Raw genomic sequence first — 17,340 nt, 5'->3', positions numbered from 1 at the left:
TCTCTTGCCCAAATGCCTGGCTGTTTTCCCTGGGGCCCCTCAGAGGGGATGGGCTTCAGCTTACCTCCCCGTCCCAAGCAGCGCTCCCGGTGGCCGAGGACCTCCAGAGCCTAGCCACAGCCATGTTCAAGGCCCCTCTCACACGTTCGGACGAGCCTCACGCATGAAGGTAAGGCAGAGGAACCCAGGTGTGTAGGACCCAGGGCAGAGACCTCCAAGCCTGCTAGGATCGGGACTGGGCCTCCTCTGCCCAGATTTCCCATTTCCCAGTAGCTAGGCGGCTACACCCAGGGACTGCCCCGGCACCCATGTAATCCCATCCACGGCCAGCATCGAGAGACTTATAAGCAAGCTCCCGGAAGCAAGCGACCGCTTTGTGGCTGAATGATGTCTTATAGCCTACTTCTCCCTCTGGGAGAACCTGGCAAACAACCGGGAGTTTCCTGCCCACATGGAGAGCCTCGCAAGGTTCCCATGGTGTATTTTATATGCCAAAACTAGTAAGAAGCTGGGTCTCATTGCCCTGACACTGAAAAAACCTCCAATGTGGCATTGTTGAGAAGGACGAGTAGAGAGAGGCTTCTACAATCTCAGGGCTAGGATGAATGGAGATGTTACTGAGATTGCTCGAGAAATTAGACAATCAACGGGATGATGATGATGATGATGATGATGATGAAGAATTGGTAAATTATGTGGTTTTATGCAATTGTGCTCCAACAACTTTAACTGTAACTTTTTTGTGGTATAGCTTCGAAATTTGGATTAACATTTCAGGGGTCTTCTATTGATTTAGCAAGATTTTAGGATTACTGGGATGTATTTGGATGCCTAATTAAGAATATGCTGAATAGCAAGCAGTAAGTATGTTTTGTTACATAGCTTATAGCACTAACATATTTTTCCATCTCATCAGAGTATTCAAAAGATACTCAAATATTTGTCATTTCCAAAGAGCAGAAAGAGACAGAAGTGATATTATTTGTCTATTTTTGCTTTGGGAACAGACCCAGCTTTGGTCAGGGTTTACTACTGGCTCCGTATTTAGTGATCAGTCCTGGAAGATTTGGTGGACCATATGGGACTATATGGGACCACATGGGGTGCTAGGTATCGAATCTGGCTTGGTTGTGTCAAGGCAAGTAGTCTACCTCTGTACTATTGCTGCAGCCCTGATGTATTTATTTAAAAATGACAAGAATGAAGGTAGGAATCAAATTCTTAAGTGTAAAAATCAAACTTTTACACTTAAGACTTTTTAGTATTAAAAAGTGGGAGATGGTTATCAGGTGATTTTAGTTATGTTGATTTTGAATTTCCAAGGCAAAGAAACTGTCAAGAAGCAATAAACCTAACTCTAGACGCAGTGAAAATTATGGTAGCTCACAGATGGAAAAGGAAGAGTGTGGGAGAAAAAACTAGAGTGAACTTTTTGATGATGGGTTGCCTCTGGAATTTGGAGGCAAGTACACAAAATACTGAGATATGAAGCTAAATCTTTGAAGTTTTGTAATTTTATAAACCAATGAGAAGGAAATAAAATGTAACAATTTGGAAACAAAAACTTGTAAGTATCGAGGAACTGTTAAGCCTTTTGTGAAAGAAATTAAGTGTTCTAAAATTCTATTTTTGCTTGAAAACTTGTATTTTATCATAGGTAAGGAATACTGTTAGTTGTTTTCATTGAAATGGACCATATTTTTCATTTTCAGAAAAACAACTGCCAACTACCCTACTCTGACTAACCACAGTTTATCAAATGAAAGTCATTCTTTAAAATAAGAGTGTTATTCTGTGGGGAAAAGAACTTATTATTTATTTATTTATTTATTTATTTATTTATTTATCTATTTATTTTATCAAATTACAGTTAAATACAGTTACAAAACTTTGATGCTTGAGTTTCAGTCATACAATGATCGAACACCCATCCCTCCACCAGTGTACATTTTCCACTACCAACACATTTATTTCTAAATTTTTTAAATTTTTTAAATGAATCATGGTGAGGTACATTTAGAGACTTACAAACTTTTGTGCTTATGTTTCAGTCATACAATGATCGAGTACCCATCACTCCACCAGAGCCCATTCTCCACCACCAATGTTACCAGTATCCCTCTCACCACCCCAACCACATTCCCCCACCTCCCGCCTCTGTGGCAGGCGCATTCCCATTTACTCTCTCACTTCCTTAGGGTGTTTTGGTCCGCAACGCAAGTATTAAGTGGCCATCATGTTCGACCTATAGTCTATTTTCAACACTCATCTCCCATACTGAACGGGCCCTCCAAGCACCCTTTACTTGGTGGTTCCTTCTCTGAGCTGCCTTTTCCCCCAGCATGTGAGGCCAGATTCCAAGCTGTGCAGCAATCCTCCTGGTCCTTATCTCTACTATCCTTGGGTGTTAGTCTCCCATTCTGTTACTTTATATTACACAGATTAGTGCAGTCCTTCTATGTCTGCCCCTCTCTTTCTGACTCATTTCACTTAGCATAATACTCTCCATGTTGATCTACTTATATGCAAATTTCACGACTTCATCTTTTCTAACAGATGCATAGTATTTCATTGTGTAGATGTACCAAAGTTTCCTTAACCAGTTATCTGTTCTCAGGCAGTCTAGTTTTTTCCAGATTCTGGCTATTGTAAACAGTGCTCCAAAGAACATACAAGTGCAGATGTCATTTCTAGTATACTTTTTTGCACCTCTGGGGTATATTCCCAGAAGTGGTATTGCTGGGTCAAATGGGAGCTTAATTTCTAAATTTTTGAGAAACATCCATACTGTTTTCCAAAAGAGCTGAACCAGTCAGCATTCCCACCAGCAGTGAAGGAGAGTCCCCTTCTTCCCACGTCCATGCCAACACCAGTTGCTTTTGTTCTTTTGGATGTGTGCCAGTCTCTATGGTGTGAGATGATATCTCATTGTTGTTTTGATCTGCATCTCCCTGATGATTAGTGATGTAGAGCATTTTCTCATGTGTCTTTTAGACATTTGGATTTCTTCTTTGAGAAAGTTTCTGTTTATTTCATCGCTGCATTTTCTGATGGGGTTGAATTTTTCCTTCTTCTAGAGTTCAACCAGTGCTTTGTATATCCTTGATATCAACCCCTTATCAGATGGGTAATGGGTGAATATCCTTTCCCATTCTCTAGATTGTCTTTGTATTCTGGTCACTGTTTCTTTTACCAACACATTTTTTAAACATTTACTGAATCACGATGAATTATAAAATTACAAAGGTATTTATGATTGAGTTTCAGGAATATATTGTTCCAAGACCAATTCCTTCACCAGTTTCCACTACTTTCCACTGATGCCTCCAGTTTCCCTCCCGCTCTCCTGCCTGACTCTGTGACAGACACTTCCTCCCTCATTGTCCTAGTGCTCCCTTCTCTAACTTATCCCCCTTTACCCCTGACTCAGTGGCAAGCTTTCTACTGAAGACCATTTCTCCTATTCCTCATTTCTATTGCATTAGACACTTGATATTCCTCCATGAAATTTCTTTGTATTCCACATGTATCTCATAGAGATCATTCTGAGTCTGTTCCTCTCCCTCTGACTTATTTCACTCAAGATGATACTCTCCATACTCATCCACATTTTAGAAAATTTCCTAAATATCTTTTTTTAAGTCTTAGTAGTATTTCACTGTATGTATGTACCTTAGTTTCTTTATCCAGTCATCTTTTGGTAGGCATTCGGGTTTTTTCCTTATTTGGCTACTGTATGCTGCAACGAACAAATGTCTCTTGTGGGTTGTGTTTTGGGGTCCTTGGGGTATATTCCCAGGAGAGGAGTTGCTGGGTCATATAGAAGCTCAATTCCTAATTTTTTGAGGAATGTCCTTATTGTCTTCCAAAAAGGCTGGACCCGTTGACATTCCACCAGCAAAATTATATTTTTGATCACAGTTTTTAATTTTTTTAAATTGATCCAGTATATTAGGATTTGTAGCTATTTTCTCTAAAAGTTTATTTAAATGTTGACCTGTGTTAAAGTTGTATTTCTTCTAAAGCTGATTATTGACTTTTTGTATATATATTCAAAATTTCCTCTTGTCCTCTTTTATCTCTTGAAGCAGTATTTTATAGTTTTCTTTGTATAGGGCTCTTTCCTTCCATGCATTTGATCTGAGTTAAATCCCCAGCATCCCATATTATATACTGAGTCCTGCCAGGAGTTACCTCTGAGCACAGGGCCAGGAGTAAGCCCTAAGCATCTGGGTGTAGCCCCAAATAGAAATGTGTAGTGTGTATGTGTGTGTGAGAGAGAGAGAGGTAGAGAGAGAGAGAGTGAGAGAGGGAGAGACTATACTTTCTTTAGGTGTAATGATAGGTTTTAAAACAAGATTGTTCGTTGCAATCTTATTTTTTATAATTAGTCTCAGAAGATAATTAATGATGTCCATTTCCCAAATGGAGTAACATTTGCAGTTATTGATTAGTACAGGATCAACCATTTGAACAGTAGAATCTTCTAAAAGATTTTGTACTGTTTCATGTTATGAGTTCTAAAATGAGATTTGTTTAAATGCAAATCCCAATTTGGCATGTAGTTATTTTCTATTACTTATAGAACTGTGAGTCCCTTTTCCTACACAAAGAATATAAAGATAACTGTATTTAGTTCCAATCAAAGTTAGTAACTTACAAAATCGGTTGTGACAGAAACTTCAAATCAGTTCATTGCTTCCTTGGTATTAATTGAAATATTATTATCATTATTTTAATATTATTTTTAATGCCAGAGCTAATTTATGCTTTTAAAAATATAATAAAAGATAAGAGAAATATAAGTACTATATTAAAATAAACGTTCCATTTTTATAAGACTCAAGTTTCCTTTGTTTATGATGACAGGTACTAATTTCCTGAGTTATCATTCAACGTCTTTGGGGGGAGTGATTTATTTGTGTAGTAGTTTCTTTAGTGGTATTGATGGTAGTTACTATTTTTATTATAAAAGCTGTATGCATGTGAAGATACAGATATTTCACTCCCTGTAGGGAGAATAGTTTGTTTAGCTTTCTACTTATTTTTTATAAAAAACACACATACATGAAGTTTATTTACTTTACAAAAATATCATTATAATTACATGCATAGTCTTTAACGTTTGCTGTAGTGCAGCGGGTAGGGCGTTCACCTTGCATGCGGCCGATCCAGTTTCAATTCCTCTGCCCCTCTCGGATAGCCTGGCAAGCTACCGAGAGTATCTCGCTCACACAGCAGAGCCTGGCAAGCTACCCGTGGCATATTCGATATGCCAAAAACAGTAACAAAAAATCTCACGATGGAGAAGTTACTGGTGCCCGCTCGAGCAAATCGATGAGCAATGGGATAACAGTGACTGTGACATTAATTTTTGACATCTGCCTATGCCAGGAAATAGAGATTAATTTACAAAACAATCATCTCTGGGTGAAGATATGCTCTTTTATAAGAATAACTCTTATTTTACTCAATTTTCTCTCTTGAATATACAGTAGTTTCTATGTGTGTGAGATACAGTTGAAGATTCCTTGGTGATGACTCAAAAACTATGGATAGTATCAAACCATCTATATACTATAATTTACCATGCATGTGCATATATCATAGAACAATTATGATAATATGCTACAATGAAGCTATATATAAGTGAGCTCTTTCCCTCTCTGACTCTTAAAAATCTTATGATACTTTGGACTATGGTTGAAAACAGGTAACTAAAATTGAAATTCAAACTGGCAGATAAAGGAGGACTACTGTAGTATTTACTCAGGGTTAAATCAATCAATAAATACAGAGATTTTTAAGAATGCCATTTCTTTTTTGGAGGGAAGGATTTCCTCTCATACATTTTTTTCTCACATAAGGAACATGCTATATAAAAAGAACACTGAAGGTTAATCTTTAATTATCCATTCTTCTGAATGATTGGGATCCCAGAAATACTTTGTGATTTGACATGGTCTCCCCCATATAGTACTCCTTCCATCCTCACAAAGTCTTACACAAAGAATGGAAAAATTATTATGAGTGTCCAGAAAGAAAATGAAATTTTATCAAAGTCTAATATGGGTAATTGTACAATACTGAACATCAACAAAAATGAACTTAAGAGTTGTTCTTAAGACAACATTTGGGAACTACTGAATCTAACATTGTGATAACATTATCTGGCTATTCTTTCGACTATTTTTTTCTTTTTTTGAACACTTCCTATCAGTTCTTTGGTTTACTTTACAAATAATTTTTGCCCTTGTGGTTTAGCTCACTTAAAAAAATTTTAAAAAATCGATTAATTGTGGGGGATTCTCAAGGGGTCTCTTGGTGATTCTCAGCCTGAACAGTTCAAAGTGAGCCAGAGGTTGCAGTACTGCTTGGACCCTGAAATGCTAGGGATTACCTGGGTCACTTCAGTGGTGGTGGGGCTTCATGATTGCACTCCGTGATATTTAGGGGACCATGTGTATGTGGTGTAAGGGATTGGACTGGGGTTGGCAGCATGAAAGCCATGTTCCTTAACCTCTAAACTATTTATCCACCCTCTTCTTTTTTATTTTTAATTTTTGGGCCACAACCAGTGCTCAAGTCCTGGCTGTGCTTCAGGGACCATATGTAGTGACTTAAATTGAACCCAGGTTGACAGCATGCAAGACAAAATGCCTTACCCACTCTACTATTCACACTAGCCTTGGCCTACTTCTTAATTTTAACTTACTCATGGTTTCGCAATGTTAGCTCAAGTTCTTGATCTTATTATTTTAGTTATCTCTGTCTGTGTTTACTATTTTAACTCTTTTCTAAATATTTTCAAATTTTAACTAGAATTTGAATATCTCCGCATGCCTACAAACAGTCGGATTCTTTTTTTTTTTTTTTTGGTTTTTGGGTCACACCCAGCGATGCACAGGAGTTACTCCTGGCTCTTCACTCAGGAATTACCCCTGTGGTGCTCAGGGGACCTATGGGATGCTGGGATAAGAACCCGGGTCGGCCACGTGCAAAGCAAACGCCCTACCCGCTGTGCTATCGCTCCAGCCCCACAATCGGATTCTTTTTATTGCTCAAAAATGTTGAGAATAATATTCTGACCCATTTTAATCCAGTTTGGCTAGACCTTTGTGTTCCAGTTTCTCTCATAGGTTGTCAGTAACATCTGTTGTGGACATATTAATATGACAGAGGTGGGGCTTGCAGACTGCTGGGACCAACCTAGCCAGAACAGAATACTGAAAGCAGTAAGACCAAAATGGGAACTTGCAAAGTAAACCCCATATGATTCACAACGGGTATCAAATGAGATGAGCCAGAAGTGAATGGAGAGATACAGTACGAAAACTCACCTAAGTGAACACCACACAAAGAATATTCTATCCAGCTGGATCATCATTCAGATTTGAAGGAACAATACAGAGCTTTGTGGACAGGCAACAACTTAAGGAATTCATAGCCCCTTGAGCCCAGTTTTACAAGAAGTATGAAGTTCTTTAAAGGATAGGACAAATGACCCAATGTATGGCACTGAGAATGGCACTCACTCATGGTACTTATTGTTGCCCTTTACTAGATTAGATATGTACAGGTACTCCTAACTAGCTAAAGATGTTATACATTTCAATAATAAATTAACATCTCACTTATATTGAATGTTTATGTCTGATCAGCGCTTTTTAAGTCCATGGAGATTTTATTACAACCTTTTATACACTTATGCAGATGCTTAAGCAGTATGTATATCTTCTAATATAAAGCCAATACTCCTTTTCTTAGGATAAATATAATTTGTACTTTTAGAGACCTATTCAGATTTCCCCCTTTAAATTTTCTTAATTCGCTTCACTCTTACAAAATTTTACATTTGAAGGATTTAGTTATTTCATGTAGACTCTAAAATATGTCAGTACAGAATTACCCATAACATTAATTATTCAAATTTATATACCTTTAAAAAGATTTCATTTTTGAAGAAAAATGTACTTTATTAACCTCTTGCTGATTTACAATTTTGTGAAATTTCAGGCTATTAGCTGTATTCATCTAATTTGTGTAAGTGTCACCACATCCACAGAAAAAAATAAGACAGGGATATCTCTTATATGTGGGATAAGAAATCATAATAGGAGAACAACCAATGGTCAAAGTAACCAGAACTGAAGATTTTGTCTATTGTGCTTACATTGGTGTGGGTTCTGAGATGGGATCTTGGAACACTGGTAGAGGGAAGTGGACTTTGTGGTAAAAGGCCTGGTGATGAAATGATGTATGTATGAAAAGTATGATTGACAGTATTGTAAACCCCAGCCTCTACCAGCCACAGTTCCTTGCACTCCATAAGGTACCCCGAGCACAACAAAGAATCATCCCTAAGTACAGAGCCAGGAGTAAGCACCACCAGGTGTGACTACAAAACAAAAAAAAAGTTTACATATATATGTATATGTGTATATATATATATATATATAATTACCCTGAGTTACCAATGACTACAGAAAATAATTTCCTCATTTCTTATCGACTATCACCGTATCACTGTATCACTGTCATCCCGCTGATCATCGATTTGCTAGAGCAGGCACCAGTAATGTCTCCATTCGTCCTAGCCCTGAGATTTTAGTAGCCTCTCTTTACTCGTTCTACCCAGTGGTGCAGCATTGGATGAGACTCTTATAAGGGGAATGACCCTTACCATTGCTACTGTGTTTGGCATATTGAATATGCCATGGAGAGCTTGCCAGGCTTTACAGGGCAGGCAGGTTGCTCTCGGTACCTTGCCAGGTTCTCTGAGAGGGAGAACTAGGCTATAAGAGGTTGCTTTCTGGAAACTTTATTTTACAGTCTCTGGATCTTGGCAATTGATTGGATTACACGGCGCCGGGGGCAGTTTGTTGGTATGGCTGCCAAGCTACTGGAAAATGGGTGATCTGGGTGAAGGAGGCCCAGTCCCGATCAGAGCAGGTTTGGAGATCTCAGCCCTGGGTCCCACACACCTAGTTTCTTCTGCCAGTTCCTTTATGCGTGAGGCTCATCTGAATGGGTAAGAGGGGCCTTAAGCCTGGCTGTGACTGGGTTTTGGAGGTCTTCTACTGCTGGGGCTCTGCTTGGGATAGGGAGGGAAAATCAACCTGCCATGCTCCAAGGGGTCCCCGTGAAGACAGCCTGGCGTGGGGGAAAGAGACTCTGCATCGCTGTCTTTTGGGAGCATTGTTTTATAGTCTCTGGATCTTGGCCATTGATGGGATTACACGATACTGGGGGCAGTTTTTGGGTGTGACTGCCAAGCTACTGGAAAATGAGGGTTCATTTATATTGACTATAAATTTTATTTTCCAGGCACAACATCAACAACAACAGCCAGCACTGTCCCTACCACCACGACTACCACAACTACCAGTGATTTTACCTGGACTCCAACAGAGCAGCCAAACGATTTTAATGGCATAGATCAAGATGAGTTTTGTGTACCTTATACTTCGACTGTTAAGTATGCCCATTTATTTAAAACATTGTGTTTTAATTTTCATTCTTTATATTTTTGGACAGTGGGGCTCCCAAGCAGTGTTGAGGGAGGGTACAGATGACTCTTGTCCATTCAAGCCAACTTGCAGGTGGTTTAATGTAAGCATCAGAAGAATTGATGTTGCCCAGGGCCTGAGGTTCTGGAGATACCTGAGCCACCTTGGCTGTGTTTGAGGCCTTCTAGACCATACCCGGCAGTACTCAGGGCTTTCTGAGAGTGCACTTGCAATACCCAGGGGACAATATGGCACCAGAAATCAAAGCCAGATCAGAGTCTAGCTCTCAGCCCCATTTCATATTTTAAAATAATGTATATGAATGCTTGTGTAGCTTTGGAATGGTATTTGAAAGTTATGTAGATGTTTTAAAATTGAAGGGGCAGTTAGAAAAATAATTTTTATAATTAAAAAATTTAATAACAGTATGCTTTTATTAGCATTTTGATACAATTATTACTAAGAGTTAGCATTTATTGTAAAATTACTATATGCTTGCCAGTATGATAATGCTTTACAAACAACAGATCACCAGCCCTCACAATAACTCTAAAAAGGTCTTTTTGTTCCTATTTTTATATATGAGAAAACGGAAACACATAGATATTATATAACCTGCTCTTGTCACAAAATTGATAACAGTTGAGCTAGTGTTAAAATTCCGTCAAATTTCAGAGTTATATTCTTGCAGTTTGCCATGTTCCACTTTGTTTTTTATTTTGAGGTAAGTGTAGATTCACAGGTGCTTATAGGATATAATAGCAAAAAATCTGTGTGTCCTTTACATTGTTTTTCTTAATAATTAAGCCATGGGCCAGAGCAATAGCACAGTGGGTAGCGTGTTTGCCTTGCACGAGGCTGACCCAGGTTCAAGCCCCAGCATCCCATATGGTTCCCTGAGCAACGCCAGGAGTAATTTCTGAGTGCAGAGCCAGGAGTAATCCCTGAGCATCGTTGGGTGTAACCAAAAAGACCAAAAAATAATAATGAAACCTTGCTTTTCTATAATAGAGTATTACATCCAGGATGTTGACATTGATAGAGTCACGATACATAAGAGTTCTATCTTGAATGTCCCTTCTATTGCACTTTTGTGGTCACACTTACTTCCCCTCATTTCTCTGAACATAGGCACAAATTATTCTGTTTTTCATTTCTGTAATCTTGACATTTAAAAAAATGTTATAAAAGTAGAGTCAGTATATCTTCTTTGGGGACTGCTTATTTTTTATAATTCTTTGAGAATAATTTATCATATTCCTCAATAGTTTTTTTCTATTTCTGAATAGTGTTCCATGATATGTGCATGTGCTACAAGTTAATTGTTCACCTGTTGATAGGCATGTAAGTTTTTTCTAATTTCTGGCTATTATGAAGAAAGATACTAAGAACATTTGTGTATAGGCTTACTTTTGAGAATTTTCATTTCATTTCTCTGGGATAAATGTCCAGGAGTCTAGGTACTGGATAGTAGTATGGTATTTGCATACTAATTTTTAAAGAAATGACTTTGTAAATCATGGCTCTTTAATAAAAATTTTAAAAAGAAAGTACCAAATTCATTTCTAGAGTGACTGCCATTTTATAATCCCCACAGTAGTGTAAGAAAGATTCCACTTGTCCAGAGAGATAGTATAAAATTTCGGGTACTTGGCTTGCATGTGACAGACCCTGATTCAGTCCTTAGAAATGCATATGGTCACCCAAGCACAGGCAGTAGTAAGTCCTGAGCATTGCCAGGTGTGGCCTCACCTCTACACCAAAGATAACTATCCCACTTGTCCACATTATCACCAGTATTTGGTGTTTCATTTTTATTCTTCTTGTATATGAAAAGTATTGTCTCATTGTTGTTTTACTCTCTATTTCTCTGATTATAATGGTGGTAAACATCTCTTCATATATGTATCTGCCACAAATTCCATTTTCTACTTAACTATGACATTATGGGAGTTTCAAATATTACAGATACCAGTCCTTTGCCAGGTATGTGATCTCTATATATTTTCTCGAACTCTGGAACTTGTCTTTTATCTTTTTGATAGAGTAGTTTACAAAATTTTTTTTTTGCTTTTGGGGTCATACCCGGCAATGCAAAGTGGTTACTCTTGGCTTTATACTCAGGAATTACTCCTGGCAGTGCTTGGGGAACCATATGGGATGATGGAAATCGAACCTGGGTTGGCTGCATGCAAGGCAAACGCCCTACCCACTGTACTATTGCTCCAGCCCCCAAATTTTAATTGGTAAATTCTAATTATCAATTTTTCCTTGAATAAATTTTATTTTAGTGACAAGGATAAATTCTTTTTACCTTTTATATGTGGAATAATTAGCATTTGGTCATTCTGTACATTTTATGCAGTTTTGCATGTAATTTGCTAGTATTTTGCTTTATAATTTTGTCTCAGTTCCAGAAAACAAAAAAAATATGAATCTATAACATTGTGTTTTCTTTTTTCTCTTTGGTTTTCATATCCAGATAATATTTGCCTCAAAATATAGTTGGGAAGTATTCCTTTCTTTTCTGCTATGAAAAAGAAATTATGTAAAATTGGTATTAAGCATTAAGCATTTGATGGAATTCTCCAGTTAAAACTCTGGATCTGGGAAATTCTTCCTTCAGAAGTTTTTAGGCACAGATTAAATTCTTTAGTACTTTTAGGACTAGTTTTCTCATCTTCTGTGAGTTTTAGTGTTTTTGTGGGTTTTAAGGAACTAGTCCATTTCTTCAGATCTGCTGAATGTGTAAGTTTAAAAAGCTACTTTTAAAATGTCCTTATTATACTTTAATTAGCAGGAGTTCTGTTTTGTTTTGATAGTAGTGGTATGTGCTTCCCTCTGATCAATCATACTCACATTTCCCAATGATAAAACTTTTATTTCATTTCTTATTCCTTATTTTAATAATCAATTTAATAGATATCTATTCTTTATTATTTCTTTCCTTCTGATTGTATTGGAGTAATTTTTGCTCTATTTCCTAGTTTCTTGAGGTAGGAATTTATGTTATTTATTTGAAGCCTTTTCTCTTTTCTAATGTAATAACTTATTGGTTAACTATATATACCACATATGCTATTAGGTTATATCTTTTTTCTTACATTCAGTTCTATGTACCTAAATTTTTTGTCTTTCTGAATTTCTCTTTTACCCACAGATTATTCATTTTTTACTTTTGTTGATATGATGGATTATATTGATTGATTTTGAATGTTAAACCATCCTTGCATCCCCAGAATGAATCCCACTTGGTCGTGATGTATGATCTTTTTCATGAGTTGTTGGATTCTATTTGCTAATATTTTGTTGAGGATCTTCGCATCAGTGTTCATCAGGGATATTGGCCTGTAGTTTTCCTTGTTAGTGGTGTCTTTGTTTGCTTTTGGTACTAGGGAGATATAAGCCTCATAGAAACTGCTTGTTAGAGTTCCTGTTTCTTCAATTTCCTGGAAAAGCTTGAGGATAACTGGCAATAGGTCCTCTTTTTTTAATTTTTAAAATTTTATTGAATCACCGTGAGATAGTTACAAGCTTTCATGTTTGGGTTACAATCTCACAATGATCAAACACCCATCCCTCCACCAGTGCACATTCCCCACCACCAGTATCCTGGGTATACCCCCCCCCCTTTCCCAACCTCCCAATGCCTCTAAGGCAGACAAATTCCCCATACTCTCTCTCTACTTTTGGGCATTATAGCTTGCAACACAGACACTGAGAAGTCATCATGTTTGATCCATTATCTACTTTCAGCATGTATCTCCCATCGCAACTGGTTCCTCCAGCCATCATTTTCTTAGCGATCCCTTCACTATTCCATCTGACTTCTCCCCTCCTCTCATGAAGCAGTCTTCCAGCTATGGGGCAATCCCCCTGGCCATTGTATCTACCGTCCTTGGTTGTCAGCCTCATGTCATGCTACCCCACACTCCACAAATGAGTGCAGTCCCTCTATGTCTGTCCCTCTCTTTCTGACTCATTTCACTTAGCATAATACACTCCATGTTTATCCATTTATAAGCAAATTTCATGACTTCATCTCTCCTAACAGCTGCATAGTATTCTATTGTGTAGATGTACCAAAGTTTCTTTAACCAGTCATCTGTTTTAGGGCACTCGGGTTGTTTCCATATTTTGGCTATTGTGAACAGTGCTGCAATGAATATATAGGCACAGATGTCATTTCTACTGTGCTCTTTTAAATCCTCGGGATATATTCCCAGAAGTGGTATTGCGGGGTCATATGAAAGCTCAATTTCTAGTTTTTGAAGGACTGTCTGTATTGTTTTCCAAAAAGGCTGTACCAGTCGGCATTCCCACCAACAGTGAAGGAGCGTCCCCTTTCCCCCACATCCATGCCAGCATTAGTTGCTTTTGTTCTTTTGAATGTGTGCCAGTCTCGCAACACATCCTCTTTAAATGTTTGGAAGAATTCGCTAGTGAATCCATCCGGGACTGGGCTTTTGTTCTTGGGAAGACATTTGATTTCTGTTTCAATTTCCTTGATATTAATGGGTTTATTCAGGTATTCCATGTCTTCTTGATTTATTCTTGGGAGATTGTAGGAATCAAGGAGTTTATCCGTTTCTTTTAAGTTCTCTTGTTTCGTGGTATTAAGAATTTCAAAGTAGGGGCCATAGTGATAGCACAGTGGGTAGGGCTTTTGCCTTGCACGCGACCGACCCGGGTTCGATCCCCGGCATCCCATATGGTCCCCCAAGCACTTCCAGGACCAATTCCTGAGTGCAAAGCCAGGGGTAACCCCTGAGCATTGCTGGGTGTGACCCAAAAAAGCAAAAAAAAAAAGAATTTCAAAGTAGTCTCTGATGATCTTTTGAATTTCATCGGTTTCTGTTGTGATATCCACCTTCTCATTTCTGATTCAGTTTATTAGGGTTCTCTCTCTCTCTCTTTGTGAGTCTTTCTAGTGGTTTATCAATCTTGTTTATTTTCTCAAAGAACCAGCTCTTTGTTTCATTGATCTTTCCGATTGGTTTTTTTTTTGGTTTCCATATCCTTAATTTCTGCTCTGAGTTTTATTATTTTTTCCTTCAGCCAAGCTTGGGTTCCTTTTGCTGGTCCTTTTCTAAGATCTTGAGCTGTGAAGTCAAGCGCTCTATGTAGACCCTTTCTTCCTTCCTGAGGAATGCTTGCAGAGCTATAAATTTTCCCCTTAACACCGGTTTAGCTGCATCTCATAGGTTCTGGTAGCTTGTGTCTTCATTCTCATTTGTTTCGAGGTATCTTTAGATTTCCTCCTTGATTTCCTTCCTGACCCACTCATTGTTCAACAGTGATTTGTTTAATTTCCAGGTGTTTGATTTTGTTCTCCGCATCTGTGTGTGATTAACTTCCATCTTCAGTGCATCATGGTCTGAAAAGATAGTTGATACAATTTCTATCTTCCCAATTCTATTAAGGTATAGTTTGTGACCCAGAACGTGGTCTATTTTGGAACATGTTCCGTGTGTGCTGGAGAAGAATGTGTATTCTTTCTTTTTGAGGTGTAAAGCCCCGTATATTAGCCCTCTCTCTTCTATTTCTTCCTTCAGAGCCATTGTTTCCTTGCTGAGTTTTGTTCTTGTGGATCTATCCAGAGGTGACAAGGCAGTGTTGAAGTCTCCAACTACTATTGTGATACTAGGGATGTCCTTCTTAAAGTCTTTTAGGAGTTGCTTTAAATATTTAGCTGGTCACTCATTAGGTGCATATACGTGTAAGAGTGTGATTTCTTCCTGTTTTACATATCCCTTGATGAATAGAAAATGACCTTCACTGTCCCTTCTAATCTTTTTCACCCTGAAATTTATGTTGTCAGATACTAGTATGGCCACCCCAGCTTTTTTGAGGGAGTTGTTTGCTTGTAGGATTGTTTTCCATCCTTTGACTTTGAGCCTGTGTTTGCTCTGACTGTTCAGATGTGTTTCTTGTAGGCAGCAGAAATTTGGGTTTAGTTTCCTTCCATTTTGCTTCTCTGTGTCTCTTGATTGGAGCATTTAGACCATTGACATTGAGAGAGATTATTGTCATGGGATTATGTGCCATCTTTCTGTAGGTTTTTTTGTTCTTGTAGGGTTTTTCTTTGTCATACAGTAGCCCCTTTAGTCCTTTTAAGTTTGGTTTTGAGTCTATGAAGTTCCTGAGTTTTTGTTTATCTGTGAAATAGTGTATGGTTCCTTCAAACTTAAGTGAGAGTTTAGCCGGATAGAGTATTCTTGGTGAGACGTTCATTTCATTGAGCTTTCTCACTATATCTCACCATTGTCTTCGGGCTTGGAGGGTTTCCTCTGATAGGTCTGCTGTAAATCTAAGGGGTGCTCCTTTGTATGTGATTTCCTTCTTTGACCTTGTTGCTTGCAGTATTGTATCTCTATCCGCGGCATCCATCATTGTGACTATGATATGCCTTGGAGTTTTTTTTTTTATTGGGATCCCTTTTAGCTGGCACCCTTCAGGCTCCTTGGATCTGGATGCCCACATTCTCCAGCTCTGGGAATTTCTTAGCAATGATGCCTTTAACTGTGTTTTTTCCATTGGAATTAGTTCCCTGTGCTTCTGGTACTTCAATGATTCTTATGTTGTTCCTCTTGAGGTCATTCCCTAGACTCTGATTCACCATTGAGCCATTTTGAGGTCTTTTGTCGTTATTTGTTGTTGCCTATTTGTTTTCTGCAGCTCATCTTCAAGCTCACTGATTCTGTGTTCAGCTGTAACCATTCTACTGTTGAGAGCTCCTACTGAGTTTTTTACTTCATCTACTGATTACTTTAATTGTGTCACTTCTGTTCGTAGCTTTGAAATTTCTTCTCTCATTTCTTCCTGTATTTTTCTTGGTGGTCCTTTCCAATGCTGCATTCATATCCTCCCTTAGTTTATTGGTTGTCTGTTCCATGGTTGCTTTGAGCCCACAGATTATTCAAATATGTATTGTTTCAGTTGCAACATGTATTTCAGTTTAGATATTTTTTCTTTTATTTTTATATTGATTTCTACGTTGATTTTATTATAGTTGATTTCTATGTTGATTTTATTATAAAAAATATACACTGTATGATTTCATGTCTGTAGGATTTTTTTGGTGGGTCAGGTCTTTCTGAATGATATTTATTAATACCTATAAATTGTTTTCTGCTGGGTAGAGTGCCCTGACATATACTGACATATACTGTCAGTTATATCTTACTGATTCGCTGTATTTTCAGATCTGTGTCCTTACTGCATACCTCTTTAGTTTGTTTTCAGGCATTTTAAATGAATTCTAAAGTCCCTAGCTGTTAATATTGGATTTATATGTCTATCTTTTAAGTCGATTCATTTTGCTTCATGTATTTTGAGGCTCTGCTATTTGGTTGTCTGTGCATTAAAGATTGTTAAATTTTGTGGTGCTTTGATCCCTTAATCATTATGCAGCATTCTTTTTTGACTACAGTAATTTTCATTACTCTAAAATTGACATTTTCTGATACTAATATTGCACATTTTTGATACTAATATTTCAATTCTTTAAAAATTAATTTTACATATATGTTTTTATCCATTTACTGTAAAGCAGTGAATGCTTTTGTTTTTAAATGAGTTTTTTAATAAATAGCATATTCATCATGATATTTCTGTTTTTATTGTTCTGGGGACACACTGATGGGTTCTCAGGGATTACTAGTGACTTTGTGCTCAGGGATCATTCCTGGCAGTGCTTGTGGGATCATACAGATGCCAGGGATTGAACCTGAGTTGGCCGTGTACAAGGCTAAAACATTCCATGCTGTACTATCTTTCTTGTCCTTGATCATAATTTTATACATTCTTCAATTTTTTATCTGTAGGTTGA

The 17,340-nt window shown here is 37.8% G+C and overlaps 1 protein-coding gene across 2 annotated transcripts in view; it reads left to right on the top strand.

Moving 5' to 3' along the window:
* Positions 1–17,340, top strand: part of NUP62CL (nucleoporin 62 C-terminal like) — a 105,414-nt gene that overhangs the window by 36,223 nt on the left and 51,851 nt on the right. For both annotated transcript variants that reach the window (XM_055122473.1, XM_055122474.1), the window contains one exon: positions 9,328–9,478. In XM_055122473.1, coding sequence (XP_054978448.1) covers positions 9,328–9,478 — 151 coding nt within the window. The remainder of the gene's footprint in view (positions 1–9,327; positions 9,479–17,340) is intronic.

Source organism: Sorex araneus, chromosome X (genome assembly GCF_027595985.1).
Source record: "Sorex araneus isolate mSorAra2 chromosome X, mSorAra2.pri, whole genome shotgun sequence".
Taxonomy (NCBI): Eukaryota; Metazoa; Chordata; class Mammalia; order Eulipotyphla; family Soricidae; genus Sorex; species Sorex araneus.
The sequence above is the reverse complement of the archived record's forward strand: the minus strand, read 5'-3'. Positions and strand labels throughout refer to the sequence as shown.